This window comes from Pyxicephalus adspersus, chromosome 1 (assembly GCF_032062135.1).
Source record: "Pyxicephalus adspersus chromosome 1, UCB_Pads_2.0, whole genome shotgun sequence".
NCBI lineage: Eukaryota > Metazoa > Chordata > Amphibia > Anura > Pyxicephalidae > Pyxicephalus > Pyxicephalus adspersus.
The window spans coordinates 66957920-66974466 of record NC_092858.1 but is presented as its reverse complement, the minus strand read 5'-3'; the positions used below and the strand labels follow the sequence as shown (position 1 = coordinate 66974466).

Below are 16547 nucleotides of genomic sequence, written 5' to 3'. Positions count from 1 at the left end.
TATTTATACCATGTAAAGGACTTCAAAATGACAGAATGAAGAGGCAGAATGTTATGCTACAATATATACTACAAGCCCAGCAAGTTAAGGTGTGGTCAGATGCCTTATCACTTATCACAGATAGCATCACTGAATAAATGTGTCACACATAATCCACAACAGAACGCATGTGACTTTTTTTTAGTTTTAGCAAGCTGAGGCATTTATGAACACCAACGGCAGATGCCATGTGGCTAATTGATCAGATTTATTCAGAGCATTTACCTGTATGTGGAACCGTTGTAGCAGTAATTGGGGAGGAAATCATAGTTGAGCTCCCAGAAAACATGAAGGGTGATTCTTCCGTAGGGGGCAGAGACATTATGATTGGCTTCTCGAAACATGGCATCAAAACTGTCCAAAGTCAGGTACTTGCTTAGTAATTTATGGGTCAATCGGTTTATTTCAATGAGGCCTTCAAGTTCCTGTCAGAGAAGTTGTCAAATGAAATAAAGGTTTAGCTTAATTTCATTAAAAGGATTCTCTGGTCTACCTATAAAATAAACTATTTCCACCAGCATCTCTTCATAAACAAAAAGTTAGAAACTGCATATACAAAGAAGGTTTTTGTAATAACCTTTTACTGTAAAATCCCTTCTTTAGAATCTGAAACAAAACACACATGAAGGGCAACTTTCAAAAAAAAATAAAAATATCCAGTAGATACTTGTCGTCCTCTTTATCAACCATTAAGAGGCACAAAAATGTGATACCTTTGGGATGTCCAATAGCAGTAAATTAGGAATTGGTCACACCCACATCAACTAGCCTGTTCTAAGTAACAGTCTCCATGAGAAATCACCAAAAGGAATGAGAGGCAAAAATCCAGAGCAAGCAAGTCAGACAAGAGACTCAATTTGCAAATTATTACAGAGCTTAACGAGCCACAAGGCTGTAGCCAACTCCAGAGACAACGCCACAAAGCAAATTCCAGAAGACAATGCTATGTAGCCTCAGAGAAGACTGCAGAGATAAAGACAACCTTTAAACTGGTCATGAGACAGCAGAAGGCAAAGAAAACATGGGAGGGAGCTGCAAGAATTGACAAACAGCATTAGGCAGACATCTGACAGAGCTCCGGGAAGAGCTAGGGTAACTATAAGCCAATTTCTACCACACCCCTCTGAACTTCTGGGACTGACAAAACCTTGCAAAGGGCCAATTTCTTACATAAAGAAATGTGATACATGAGCCACTGTCATATTTTTCCCTTTGGAAAACAGATGAGGGTGTCCGAAAAGACACCAGACTAAAGAAACCATGATTAGTCAGGAAAAAGTCACTAAGACAGAACATTTTATTATTATTATTAAAGAGGATTTATATAGCGCCAACATATTACGCAGCGCTGTACATTAAATAGGGATTGCAAATGACAGACTAATACAGACAGTGATACAGGAGTTTGGCAGAGTGGGAGACGTACCATATACAATATCAGATGAGGGTTGCAGGGGAAAACCTTAACTATACGAAGGGTTTTCAGGAGGTTTTTGAAAATTCGAATCGGTTCGCTTGCTGTACTATAAGTACAACCAGAAGTAAAGACAAACTTTTTTAAAATAAAAACTTGTTCAAAAACTAAAAATAAAAACAACTCTTTTCCATACTTTCCGTCTATGTGCCAATGCTCAGAAGGACAATGAGAGGATCAACCTCTCCAGCAGGAACAACAATAAAACCTGATAGGAGTTCTAGATTCTAACGTTTAAAACTGAAAGGGAAAGGAGGAAAAATGTCTATATACCATATTACATTTGCAGGTTGACTCAGCTGAGCTGTGATAGTTTACCAGCTATGTTTAAAATTGTTCTATGTAGATTACTTTTATAAACAAACACACTTTTCCTTACCACTATAGATGTAAGATCTTCACTCTCAAATCGTCCAATAGCCAGTTCCAGTGATTTGTACATGGCTGCAGTGATCCTCTGAGTAATTAAACGATTAAGATCAATCGATCTGCCCAAAAGCTGGAAAAAGCAAAAGTATTTCTGGTAAATTTGTGTTTAAAAAAAAAAAATCAGGTTTTAAGCATTCTGCAGCATTCCTAAAATCCTTAAGACAGCATTTGCACAAACCAACAATAAATCAAAACCTGCTAAAATGAATTTTAAAATTTCATAATCCTATATTAATGTTTAAAATATTATGACTGTAAAGGTAATTTTGCTTTCCAAATAATATCTATAGAGAGTCCCACTGCAGCTCAAGCAACATTGGCAAAAAATACACTGCCTGGCAAAGCAGACAGACAAGCAGTGTAAACCAAATATGTGCTTCAACAGAGGTATGATAGATGTTGCACGCTCTACACCACACCACTATAGGTTTTAATAATGAGTTCCTGGGAAAACACTCTATAATGAATCAGGAACATAGTATAAATTTTACAAATAAATCTTACATTAATAGTAATACATTGTACCCTGCTTGAAAGATCTAGATATCAGTTTTGCCATATAGTTTATGTTTGCTTGCAATGTTTTGTTGCAATACTCAATCTGTCTTTTTCAAACTCCACTTTTAGCCATCATATGATGCTTGTAGAATTAATCAACAAAGAAAATATGTAAGATAAACAAACTAATAAATGGACCTAAGCTCCAACATGTCTATGATCATGGACATTCTAGGAAGAACGCCACCAGAAAGCAGTAGACAAACAGCAAAGACAGAAGACCAGGCTAAAGCATCAAGTTTTAATGGAGGCTTTAAAAGCATCAAGGCTTTAATGAAATATCATTTTTTTTCTTAACAACTACTAGTTAAGAGGAGGGTGTGGTAGAAATATGTGGAACAGGGGGTTAACATTAGCCTGGACATATGGTTTAGGCATTATGAGCTTAAACCATGAAAAGTAGAAGCACAAAAAAAAAAAAAAGTCTGCCTGTATGTGTAAAAACCCAACACCGATATTCTAATAGAATAAACCATTCCTTATTTATCTACTTCATTTTAGGTGAATCCCCAATGCAAGCTTAGTGGAATCTTAGTTTGCAGACACTTACTAACCTGAACATGGCGCTGCTTTAGCAAGGTATCATAGCGATTAGATACAGGTTGTGAGATATTAGCTCCTTGGTTTTTACAATCTGATCGCAGCCGTTTGTCCAGAAGTAAACTGTAAAAAAAAAACAAAAAAAAAAACACAAAAACAAGAAGCATAAGTAATGTATGGGCATCAAGTAAAAAAAATATGAGTGATCAAGTAACATACATACCTGCCAGCTACAACCTTATAGTGTGCAAATATTTGGTCAGCTAGTTTGTAGACAAATTGGTCAAAACACAGGTTTACCTAAAGATAGTTAGAAAAAAATGAAAAGGGGAAATTAATTGTCCACTTTATGGGAAAAAGGGAAATGTTTAAAACTCTTTTACCAATCAATATATATTCAATCAATCTAAACAAGCCTAAAAGTCCTCGATAGCTTCCATTTTTAGTGGACTGATTATAATTTAACCAGTTCCTTGTATAGTACATAACTCACACAAATAAATAAAAGACAAGAATAAGACTTACCTCTGCCTCAATCTCATCATAGAGGAATTGCTTTTTAAATTTTGTAAGGGCATAGTGTGCACTATCATTGTACAGGTCCAGGGAGTAGAGAACATACCTAGAACAACATTGAGGAACAAAACATTATTTCAGATCTCAACAGTAACACATGTAAAAACAACAGCATACCTTAAACAAATAAATAAATTAAATCATATGTTCTTACTCCATCATTGATGCCTCTTTTGTTTCTAGGATGTGATCGGTTAAGATCCAGGGCATGGACATTTCAATGGGGAACTGAATCCTGCGACCCATCGTCAGCTCCAAGAAGAACTCTCGGAACCAGAGCTGGGAAAGGTCACAACAATGCTGCAGGGTCTCTTCAAGAAGAATCAGAAATGGATGGATGTTAACAAGATTAAAGCATTATTATCATCACACGATGGGGAGCTACTTAAGAAATATTAATAATGGTAAATGACAATTACAGTCTTAAAGGCTCAAGTTTTTGATGTTTTAACATGTTAAAGTTGCATAAAAGTTGCTCAGAAAAAAGATTATTTTACACGTTGCAATCCAGATATGTTATTCTTTGCTTTCAAAAATGACTTTGTGCAGATGTACAATGGCATCCTAAATAACATAATAAAAATATTATTTTACTGCCTTGTTCTGCTGTGATTTAGGAGGTCTACAAGAATCATTACCTATTCAGCCAGAATAAATGTCCTGGCTAACGTCATCCACAGACATCTTCACACACACCATTACAACTAAGAAAGCATTTCTTGACATTTATTGGGCCAAGGCTTCAATAACATTAACATGTGGCAATAACAGGATATTTAAACCAAAAGACCATTGAGACCAAAAGCTTAACAATGGACATGGAAACCAAGGACAGTTGTTAGTTATTTAGTGGTTTGCAGTATAGCAATGCAATTGCAGGTGACATGTCTCTTATTGTTCAGATACTACTACTTGAACATTCCATTTATTTACGGCAATACCAAACCTCCAAACTCAGCAGCCAGACATGGACAATGGATATAGTTCGAATAGGTTGTAATCTATGTGATGCAACACTGCGCTTGAAACCTTGTGCGGCACTAAACTGCACAGTAATGAAAGTAACACAAGGTGTACTGTGTTATTTATTCTGAATGGCGCCCCATGTACCTTAAGATGGTCCCGTGGTGAACCACATGGCACCGTACTGTGAACAGTTGTTGGTAATGAAGACATAAAAATTAGTATCATGCAGTACACAGGCCATTAGATCAAAGAATGCAGCATTTCCTTTTAGTTTGGCACATTAGCAAACATTTTTCCAACAGCCTAGTTTGTTTTTTTTGCAAAACCACCACTACCCTTTTACTGTTTAAAGTTTACCTCTAGACTTACCTTCACAGTTTTCAGAGTTTTACAGGCTCTTCTTAAAAAGATAGCCCATGCTTTTTTGCCTGCATACAGCAAGACTCCCATAGTGTGCACTAAAAGCTACAGCAGGTCAGACAAAGCCCACCATTTTTCCTGGTTGGGAAACATTGATCATCATCTTAGCTTTTTTGCTCCTCAGCCTTACTGTCCCTGGTCCATCCCTTTTAAGGAAGCTATGGGCTGCCTCTCAACAGCCATGACCTGTCTGCATCACTCAGATGAAAAACACTCTGCACCTACTGAGGGACATTACAGGGTCTAAAAATGGTAGGCATTAAATTTCATTGGCATGCTAACAAAAATGGGACCGAAGTCAATGGCAGCAATAGCACATACTAGCTCCATCCTATTACTGCCCAAACTCCAACCACCAGCAAGATAATACTTTGCTAGCTTTCCTGAACAGCATAGTTCCTGTCCCAATACAAGCAGCAAGACATAAGCTTGATTAGCAGAAAACAATTAGTTGGTGAATGTGACAAATACAGTATTTATACCTAACAGAAAGGTTAATGTTGTCATCAAACCACCAGCATTGAAATCAGACCATAATCTTACCACTGAAATTAAGCAAGTGTGTGTAGAAGAATGATTCACGGTGAAATTTTTCTATATCCAAAATGGTGGGGCCCTCTAGGCTACTTCGCAGCGTTTTCTTGGAACCGCTTTTTTCAGCAATGAGGGACTCTAGCATGGTTCTCACCATGTATAGCTGTGTCATTTAAAAGGAAATATATTTGCACAGAGGGAAATATAACAAAGTAGAAGACATATAAAATACATTCATGTAAAAACACTTACTGACCTTCCAGAGATGAACTGAATTTTACCCTTCTTGCCCTCTAAAATGCTACCTACATGTCTCACCTGTAGCCAACAGCACCCAAACTAATGCATCAAAGAAAAAATTCTTGCTAATTTGGCATTTTAATAATGTACATTGATAGTGCTACTTAGAAAAGATATGACTAGCAGCTGTGAGTAACTTCACTTGGCACATCATATCTTGTATCTGCAGGGCCTTACTGAACAAGGCTGCACTAGGTCTAGCAAGTCGAAATTAGAGTTAGGAGATAATTAATCACTAAAAGGACAGAATTTCACATTGATCATGGTATAGTGGGCAAAATTTTAAACGTCTGCTAAAACGTTAAAAGTCTACTTCTTCCTAGGAGATCTCCCACAGTCCCACAGACATCCCTGTATTTTCATGGATAAAGAAAATGCCTATAGAAATCCAACATTTAGGCATGCAGGCATCTGGCTGTGACATTTTTTTCAACACTGACCTTTGAAGGCATTCATTTTATCATTTTCTAGATTTGGTGCAATGTGCTGCAGACTGACTACAGGACAAGACATATATATAGCATGAAAAGGAAAGATTAGGGCTAAAAAAAATACCTGTTTTTGTTGTCTTTGTTACAAACATTTGTTTGGTAAACTTTTTTTTTTTTTATAGTACAAGTACACAATTTTAATAAAATGGTGCAAAAATAAATATCGGCTTACCACCAAAGTTTAAAAGGGTTGGATAGGTGTAGGACTGTCTCAGAAACTTTTTTACCACAAGCAACAACTTTTCCATCCCAAGAGACTTGAGCTGTTTGAACAGCTCTGCAGAGCCCAGAGACTCTGCCATTGTGCGCACCATGAAGAGCTGAAATCCAAAAGACAAGGAGGGCAAGAGACCGAAAAGGAGGAGCAAGGTAAACAGAGAAGTAGTGGTAGAAGGTAGGTAAAAAAGCAAAAAGGAAAGAATCATTAGTGTGTTAGAGAAACAGGCCTGACACTTATCTGACTTCATCTTTTTTGAAAAGATAATAATAAAATCCTTTTTTTTTTTAATATATCTCAATTGGCAGAACTTCTAAAAAGCTAGCACGTCAGTTATACAGTAGAAATAAATATTTTAATATAACGTTTATGGTATAGACCCGAATATTCAGTATAATTACACAATGACTACAGAGCACAGACAAGTCACCACAGAACTCATCTCTGTATGTGGTGAACTCAGCTATTAGCAGTTGCTGGCATTGCCCTGGCTGATAATTCTAGATACGCTTTGAAAATGAAGGCATACACAGCAGCACTAACTATTAGACATATGGCACAACCAATGTGTCACTAAATATAGACATATGAGTCTATAGTCTAAATAGAGCGAACCTCTTCATGATTAGGGGTGCATTCTGCCTATATGAGCCCAGAAACATTCCGAAAATTACACAGGGTCCTCAAAATACTAAGGAGTTCAAGTGCCTATTTAGGCCCAGCTGAGGCTGTACGGTGTGGAGAGTACGATGATGTTACAATTACAAGAGAAAATGCCAAGATGCTAGGTATGATTGCTAGTTTGACTGAGAATCAGCAGATTACTTAGTATAGTTACCAGGTAGAAAGAACAGCACTAGGCTTGTTAGCAGGAAAGCAACACACAGAAGATTGCAGACCATTAACCCAGATAAAGATGCACATCACTTCAAGGCCATCAAAAGCAAAGCAGAGGGAAAGAGAAGAAAACATTGGTGGTAATCGATTGGTTTAATTGTAAGATTAACCTTGTCATTTTTTAATCAGATGAAGCTGAAATCACGCCATCCCCGTCTCCCTCCATAATTGTAACTTTAATGATAAAAACATACAATTAAGCAACATTCAACGCAGTTACACATTTACCAAAATCTCCACATACAATTAAGAACAAATGATATGCTATGGATTAAATACAAGCATGCCCATTATTACATGCAGAAATGTAATTAAAAGCACTCTGAATTGTCTAACTTTTCATCAATTAAATCAATTATATTGTTATCGGATTATAAATATATTGGTCTACAATAGGGAATAGTAGCTCTCATGGACTTTTCATACATGTCACTTTTAAAAGAGGGCCGTCTGTGTTACAAACTCTTAGTTAGAGGTGAGCAAATTAGTTAAAATTGTGTTGTTTGCTGTCCATGAAATACAGGGGTTGAGAAAATATGCTTCAACCAAACGTGACCTAAATTATTATTAAAACTGGTAACTCAGACTAAGGATATGAAGCAGCCAATGCCAAAGCAGCACACTAACTGCACATTTTTTTTGGCCATCATATAATCCTCGACAGGTTTCCCTTAATCATAATGGTGTATATTTCTAGGTATAATCCTTTAACATTCAGAAACTAGCATTTTACTAACAATTCTATTTACTGAACAAGAATGGATATATACCTGGGTGCTGGATGGTCCTACTGCTCGTCTTGGAACTTTGATGTCAAACCCTGTCTTAGGGTCTTTTTCCCCTCTAAGAGCAGGGTCATTAAATGGTTCACATCCTGCACCCCAGTCACAGACTGTTTTTCTTATTGCCTGAAGCACACTATAATAGAGAAATTTGAATTAGTGAGACCTATCAGAAAGTGAATACATAAAAAAAATTAAAAGGCCAATTCACAATAAATTTTGTAATTATAGATCAAACCAAAAATACAAATTATTAATTGGTAATTAAAAAGTGGGATCCAACAGTTTTTTTTCTTTTCTTATATAAATTGATTTGCAATATGCTAGTTTTCGTTTACAAATAAAGCATAAACATTAGTATAACCTTTGGATGACATTTTTTTTCTTTTTGATGGCTTGTCTTAATGGTTCTCGAAGGGTGACCTGTGCAAAGTCCTGAAGAGCTGCATAAATTGTATGGCGAATTGCATGGTTAAATACACTCTCCATACGACCCATGAGAACTTGTAAACCTTTAATCATGGCAATCACCTAAAAAATATAACAAGTGAGAAGGCATTTTTATGGGCCAGAAAAAAAATCATTGAGCATAAGAAAACAATACATCACTTTGTGAGATTCCTACAAATGCACACAAGGGCACCCGGTTATTTTAATTCCTTCTCATTCTCTTTTCTGATCTGTAGACATGTTTCTTTAGATTTTACTGCTATTTATCTTTATCATAAGATAAGGATAAACATGTAATCAAATTACAGCATAATGAAGATCAGCAACATACTATCCTAGTTATACCAATACACAATTTGTTGGCCCACATTTAACATGTAAACATATATAAACACATAAAGAAAACACCAGTCCACTTTATTTATAAAATAAATCATGATTATTTTCTTTTCAATGCAGGTTATATATTTTTTACAGAAAAATTTTTTAAAAAATACATACTTCCACCAAGGCAAATTTCTCCTCACTTGTGTAGTTGTATCTTGTTGCTCGCTCATACTCTTCAGCATTGTCTGGGCAGTCTTTGTTAGAATATTTGTCAGTTGGGTGCACAAGCTTCCAGGAATACTAGAACAAAACAAATATTAAAGTTATATTAATTCGTTACAAAACCTTTGAAACAATACTAAAAACATGCATGCATTTCAATATAAGCACTGTAAATAAAACCCTGCAGGTACTGTAATTAGGTATGATGAATAATAATATAGGCTAAACTTTTTGATTTTACCTGTCTTTATGTTGCATTAGTAATCGCTTTCAATAGCAAAAATAAACCTAAACACTAGCACAATCGGTAAAGCGAAGCTAACCCCACGCTACTCACCTAGCCATATTCCATCGCAGGGTGCCATCATCTTTTCTTCCTCCTTAAGATCTTCGGCCATCTTGATTGGCCATGCCAGGAAGAGTTCATTTATCTACAGCACATTCAAGGGAATCCAGGCACTACTCAGAAAAAAACTGACAGCTGAGCAGTGATCAGGTAGGTCAGAACAGTTACTGCAGAAGGGACATCGCCTGTCCCCTTTCTGCAATAACCACTGATGCCTGATCATACATTTTTCAAAGTGGAACTTTACTTCCACTGTAAGGTGAAGAGATTTTTTTTAACCCCTAATCAGCACCCGATATCGGTAGCTACAACTCAGCTCCGACACCTGAGGTAATGCTAAGGTTAGGGGCCCGAATTACCTAGTAGGAATTCAGAAGTTACAATGTGGCAGAAATACAATGGAGAACAAAAAAAAAAATCATCTTAGTACCGCCTATGACTTTGGTTTTATGTAGTTTTAACCAGCAGGAAAGATTGTTTATTTTTAAAATAAAACATAAATGATTTTTTTCATAATGAATATAAATAACCTTCTGATCAAGTTCTAATTAGTATAGCAAAAACAAAATGTAAACCAAAACATCGGCATCTACAAGACATAAATTACACAAATGGTGGCTGTTTTCCTTGCAAATATCAAGTCATACATTAAAAACATTATATGCATGTCTCTGTAAAGATGCACAACTTCCACACGAAAGCAGATAGATGCTCTACTTGTGTTTGAGAACCCACCACTTCCATCACATGAGCACTCCATTGGGATAAGAGCTGAAGTCCCTGCAAAGCCAAGTCAAAGAGTTTCCGGTATTCAGCATCAGTTTTTTGTGCTTCCTGACGACCAGATCCAGTCACAACCTACACAAAAAAATAAGATAAAATATTACAGTTTTTCATTTCAAATATTTTACAGCATATAAACAAATAGCATACCAGTTTAGAAAACAAATGTGCGTTTCAAAAGTAACATATACGTAGGTATAGGAATCTATAAACCCTGAGGGACACATCTTTTCTGCCATGGACAAATCCATCTCCTTCCTTATTTTTATTCTGCATCCCAATCTTCAGCCATTTTGACCGGCTTGGGTAGAATAGTGTAACTCCTGCAGGTGCGCAGGTCTTCACTCGCTTCCAGCACTCTCAAGAAAAAGCAGAGATTCCTGGCAACAAATGCTAAGTGCTGCTAAGCAAAATGTAACAGCTGGACAGCGATCAGGCAAATAAGATCACTTATAGAAGAAGGGACATCGCCTGTGACTATCTGCAATAAGGACCTGCATGTTGCTAAATTATTAAAGCAGAACTTTAGTTTTATAAATTATTCATATGCAATAGTTCACATTTACTGGAGTAACAATCTTTTGGACATATTGGGCATAAAGGCTTAAAATTTAACTGTTCTCTTCAGGAATTCCAAACAATATTATGGCTTGCAATATGACTATTGCCAATGGCACATAAGCAATACAAGCATTATTTCAAACATCCACTGTATTAAATGACTTCTTAAAGTTACCAATAGAAAAGTGGCAAATGGTCAGAACTCACTTCACTATTGCTGTAGCGAGCCAACTCTGAAATGAAGCGCATGTGGTCTTCTCTAATCTGGATCATTTGTTCAACAATGTTGTACTGGGGACTACTGCTGGATGAAGTGCAGGTCCATCTGTTTCAGAGCAGCAAGAAGAACATTATTAGCTTGCAAAACTGTAACAGCCTTCATAAAAGAATGCTACGGGGATGCATTTCAAAGTCTTTATGAATCTCAATATGTTTAAACTCTTTTTTTATTAATCAATATATTAACACAATATTAATCAAATACCATGGATATTATTAAAAGGAAGCATGCACAAGTATTAAAATAAAATCACTGAGGCAAAAAAGAGCCTTACTTTAATATTCTCTTTCCCCAGTGATGTAACATACTGCATGCTACTTTAAAGGACAGAAGTTTGAAGCTTATGGAACAAAAGCTTATTAAATAAAATACACAATATAGTTTTTCAAAAACGTGTTTATAACTCTACATACAAAATTACCCTTTTTTAAAAAAAGGTAAAAAGCAGTGCCAAAAGAATTGATATATCCATCCAAAACCTATTTCATAAGTCAAGCTTAAAGTAAACCTGTACTTAGGACATGTTTAACAAGCTACCTGTCAGGAGCTGTGATAGGCAACATAAAATTGCAACTTTGTTCCTAATTTGGCATTGAAGCTCTAGTAGTGCTGGGTAACTGGAAATAAGTTGGGTGCCTTAGTAGCCTATGCTGTGTGCTTTAGTAGTCAGTAACTAGGTTAATGATTTGCTCCTAGAGGCAACAAGGAGCTTGCTTACTATATGCAAAATTAAACTTTCAGAAAGTACAAACCTGAAAATGATCAGGATGTTAAAACAAAGGAAAAGGTTGCAAAGTAAAAGTAGGGTGTATGCTACACAGTCTGGAAGGTAATAAGTATGAAGAACATGTTTAGTTTATGCAAACTGAAATCTGATTGCTAAGGATCACTGCACATTAAACAGGATTATTATTCTTCATAATATCTTAATATGCTTTGGTGGACAATGGGTGTGCTAAACATGCTTAAAAAAAGTCCAGGGGTGTGCGTAATGCACCCGGTTCTTTTGCCCCACAGCAGTTCCCCACCATAAATGTGCCAGTAACATCTGACTGCAATGTTCAGGCATTAGATATGAGATATACATTCAAATTTACATTGTTAGGGCAAGTGAATCTTTCATGCAATGATAATTTGTAGCTTTTAAAACATTACAGACAAGATAGCATGTTGTCTGGCACAGATGGTGTGTTTGTGAACATGCTAGTTCCCCTGCTGTTCGGCTTCAGTACTGGTATATTTTTTACATTCTGGTATATTTGTTACATATTCAGAGGGTCACCATGACAGCTGGGAAAATAACATTCTCAGAAGTATAGCAAAGAAAACAGAATCTATGTTTCTTTCATGAAAAGGTTTTCTTTTTTTTTATGGAAATATTTAAATAATAAATATTAATTTAAGGATTGTATGAATGATTTGGTAAAGTAGAAAATGTTTAGTACAGAGACTGAAAGAAGAATGCTTACCTAGACTTATTTTCCTCATAATGGGCACTGGTCTTAATGTATCTTGCCAATTCTATCTGCATGTCACCAAACAAGGGCACCACTTGCAACTGCTGTACTCAGAGAAATAAAAAAAAATATTCATTTTCATAGGAAAATTACTATGAATGCAATATGTTGATGAAATAACAGCTCATATACCACATTTGCAAAACTAACATTGAACTTACTAATCTTGTACAAGAGCAGTGAGATAAAAAAATCATCTGGCTCAACTTGCCCAAAAGCAGGTTTACAAGGCTTGATTTAAAAACATGACAATGGCTTATTAAAGCTTATCTCCAGGCATTTTTTTTACTTTGGATCGAGGGTACAAGAGTAAAAGATTAATCTTGTCGGTGCCCTTACTTCCTGTCCCTGTGATGCATGCACAAGTGGTGGGGGGACGACTCTGTTCTGACAGAAAGTGGGGGGAAACAAGACAAGGGTGGTTTGCCTTTTCCGGTCTGCCCGAAGCAAAATGGATATAAAGCATGGACAGGAATTTTTAAGCTCAATTTGAACCAAAACACAACTTGTATCATTTATAAACAATGTATGAACACATCAGTCTTTTCATTCTTTCCATTTTACCTTAAAGAACTTGTCAATCTTGTTCAGGTTTATTCTCTTTTTAGCGTCCAGTTTGTAGATGTTGCTGACATTCCCATCCATGAGGTACAATCCAAATCCCATTACCTAGAGACCAATCAAAGAGATGCTGCATAAATATATGTACAACACCAGAGTCCTACAAGAATACCAGACACCCTGAAGTGTGATTCTACTTCTTGCTTAGCTCTTTAGGGGAAAACACTTTTCTTAACAATCAAGGATAGTTACATTTACTAGAGGAATTACATATCTATATGTTACCTAATTTTGTCAATTTTAAGATATTTTGACTGTAAATGGGTCACTGCACCTTAAGTACAATGAAAATCAGGCGGGCAGTAACAGTAAATGTCAATGAGGTGTCTACTGATTAGGTAGAACTAAGCATGAGTCTAGGTAAGACTGGTATTAAGCTGTAAATAAACATATTTTCACATTTTGAACAAACAAAGCTCTAAGGTGTACACTTACTATAGAAAAATGATTGTGATTTTAAACTTAACAGATTTGCACACAGTAAAATTACACTCAGATGCCCTGATTAAATAAAAACATTGTCATGGCCAACACAAGCCAACTAAAACAGCAATATGTGACTGGACTCTGGAGGAAAGCTAAAGTACATAAGCGAGACCCACATATATTCACACAAATAAAACTCTGGTGGCAAGCAAAAAAACAAAACCCTAGCAAGAAATTGCATGTGACTCTTTGATTATCTATTCTCTTTTGAACACTCACATTGCACAGACACAATTCACTCTTCTCCTTACCTTTAGTAGCATGTGTTTCTCCCCAGGTGTCAAATACATTTTGTTGTCATAATAGTCAACGCACAAGTTCACTATATCTGCAAGGAGTTCTTCATAGCCTGGAATGACTTCCAGCTGCTGCTGTAACGACTGCAAATTAGACAAAAACATTGTTGTAACTTTTTGAGGCATCTTAGAACCAGACAGATGGCAGGCTGCCATTTTGTACTCCTTAGCTTATGGTAAGCCATAAATCCTTCCATACCAATATTTTTTGTTCAAATCAACATTCATATTGGTACTTTGATACTGTTTATTAGAATGATAAAACAATGCATATAAAGAAAAAATATAGGTGGTTTCCACATACCTGGGTTATCTTATTGTGATTGGCAAGAAACATAGAGAGATTTTGAGACTCCTGGATGGACTGTGGGTCTGCCATTTTACGTAAAAACTGTGCTGCCCTTTAAAAAAGGAAAACCAAAGAACAAATTAAAATAAATAAATAAAATACTGGCCTGACACTAAAACACTTACAAGATTTATAATAAAGGAAGACTACACCCAGGCCAGCTCGCCTGTCCACGTTCCAAAGACAAGCACTGACATCTGGCTTCTGTTTTTCCTCCTATGGGCAATCTTTGGCCATGCTGGATGACATGATGAGGTAATTCATCCCAGAACATGAAGAAGCAGCCAGGAATGCCGAGTTTCCCTTGCAACCAAAGCTGACACAGCTTTTTGCCAGGAAACCCAGGGCCATCAGGCAGGTAAATCACATTGTTGTAGAAGGGAGATTGCCTTTCTCTTTCTGTAATAACGACCAGCTTGATCATACAAACTTAAAAGTGCAACTATAGGTTCCAAAACCTAAGTTAAGGGTATGGATAAATTAAGAGTAAAAGAAAGAATGTCTAGACATTAAACATGATGTTTACACATTTGTTAAGGGGGATCAGAAATTAGATCAGCTGATCTTCCCTCTTTAAAGAGATTATGTAGATCAATATGTAAGGAACATTATGTGAGGAACACTAAAAAGGGTCTAAAGGATATTCAGGAACTTTTGATTCCTCAATTTAAGATTTCTGGCAACAATCTGATCTGGCTTTATTTATTATAGCTGCTTTTATCACCGAGGATCCATCTTTGATATGTCCTTTTTAAGCCCTCAGCTTGTTGTTTGGTGGAATAATAAACATAGTTTTTTGACATTTATTCAAGTGGTGTGGTGTTACTTTTTCTTTCCAACATTTGAGAACACTTTTTTAGAAACTGTTCAACGTTAGAGGGTTTGAGACTGAAATATCTGCACTTTTAGGTTTAGGTTTGATAAGCTGTTGTGACCATTATAAAGGTTTCCATCCCTCCATAATGAATTTTTACTTAATTAACTAATATTAGGAGTGTTATAGTAGATGCCGGAAGCAGACCTACTGTCTCACCTTTTGTAGGCTGAATGATCATTTTTTACACTGCACTTCATATTTTTTAGCTCATCCAAAACAGCAAACATATTGATGAATTTGCCAAGTGTTACTAAATAAGCCTCAGATACAAAGTCCTTTCTTCTTTCTGCATGGCACAAACGTTTCACTTCAGCACAGAAGCGTTCAGTGGCATTCCTCTAAAGGGAAAAGAACAGTATGCTGTTACTTATGATATTACTAGATCAGCTACCTCATCTTATTACAAACAAAGTCTATCTTCAAGAAATCTAAATCCATCATTACTTCCAAATTCTCTCAAATATAAATATACAGATGTTGTGTGCAAGATGAAGATTATTCTTTATGTATATGACAATATAAACAATAATCTAAAGAAAGTATTATCATAAATTTTTCAAGATGTAGTCCATAGTAAGTAGAAGTATTATAGTAAAAAAGATTTAATATTCCCCATAGTAAAAGCCAAAAACAAATACAAACTGGCCTATTTAACAAAGTGACGTTAAATTATTTGTTTGCAGTAACCAGATTTCAAACAAGAATTGTACATGCATGTCATTTTACCAAAAAGGATGCATAAAGTTCCAAGTTAAAGATTGCCTTATATGGCCATTTTTGTGGATTATAAAAGAATGCAAGGATGAACTGGCCCTTTAAATCTTTATGGCTTTTAGAAAAGATCAAGAAAGATATTCAATCTCCATCCTGACAACACCAATGGACAAACCTGACTCCCAGGGGATACAGGTGAGCCCAAAAAAGAAATGGAAAGAAAGCTGGGAAGGCAGAGAAACATTTTTTACATACAGAAATGATGACTTCTATATTACAGCCCAAAGCCAACTGAACAAAATGCAGTTGTTGACATGCATGTTTACATCCCAATACTGAAAAAAGGGGTGGGAAGTATCTAGGAATTTCCATTTTCCATTTATGACCACAATTTAAACTTCCCTCCTTAACTCCAGAGCATGTCTCAGCATTTATTTTGTTCATTACTGTCTTTCTAAAGCTAAAAAGCAGTTTTCAATTCTTTCTGTGACTGTA

General features: G+C 36.0%; 1 protein-coding gene across 3 annotated transcripts in view; it reads right to left on the bottom strand.

Annotated features, from left to right (window-relative positions):
- The window catches only part of CYFIP1 (cytoplasmic FMR1 interacting protein 1), a 54554-nt gene that overhangs the window by 22130 nt on the left and 15877 nt on the right, over window positions 1-16547 (bottom strand). Inside the window, exons 6-22 of one of the 3 annotated variants that reach the window (XM_072412801.1) lie at window positions 15495-15676; window positions 14417-14513; window positions 14068-14196; window positions 13274-13378; window positions 12662-12753; window positions 11120-11237; window positions 10304-10426; window positions 9175-9300; window positions 8588-8754; window positions 8212-8359; window positions 6500-6647; window positions 3771-3927; window positions 3566-3662; window positions 3264-3340; window positions 3055-3163; window positions 1893-2012; window positions 265-464 (exon numbers count right to left, since the gene is read on the bottom strand). In XM_072412801.1, coding sequence (XP_072268902.1) covers window positions 265-464; window positions 1893-2012; window positions 3055-3163; window positions 3264-3340; window positions 3566-3662; window positions 3771-3927; window positions 6500-6647; window positions 8212-8359; window positions 8588-8754; window positions 9175-9300; window positions 10304-10426; window positions 11120-11237; window positions 12662-12753; window positions 13274-13378; window positions 14068-14196; window positions 14417-14513; window positions 15495-15676 — 2195 coding nt within the window. Of the gene's footprint in view, window positions 1-264; window positions 465-1892; window positions 2013-3054; window positions 3164-3263; window positions 3341-3565; window positions 3663-3770; window positions 3928-5545; window positions 5700-6499; window positions 8182-8211; window positions 8360-8587; window positions 8755-9174; window positions 9301-10303; window positions 10427-11119; window positions 11238-12661; window positions 12754-13273; window positions 13379-14067; window positions 14197-14416; window positions 14514-15494; window positions 15677-16547 lie in introns of those variants that run through there. The other 2 variants (XM_072412792.1, XM_072412810.1) reach the window with 2 other exon arrangements.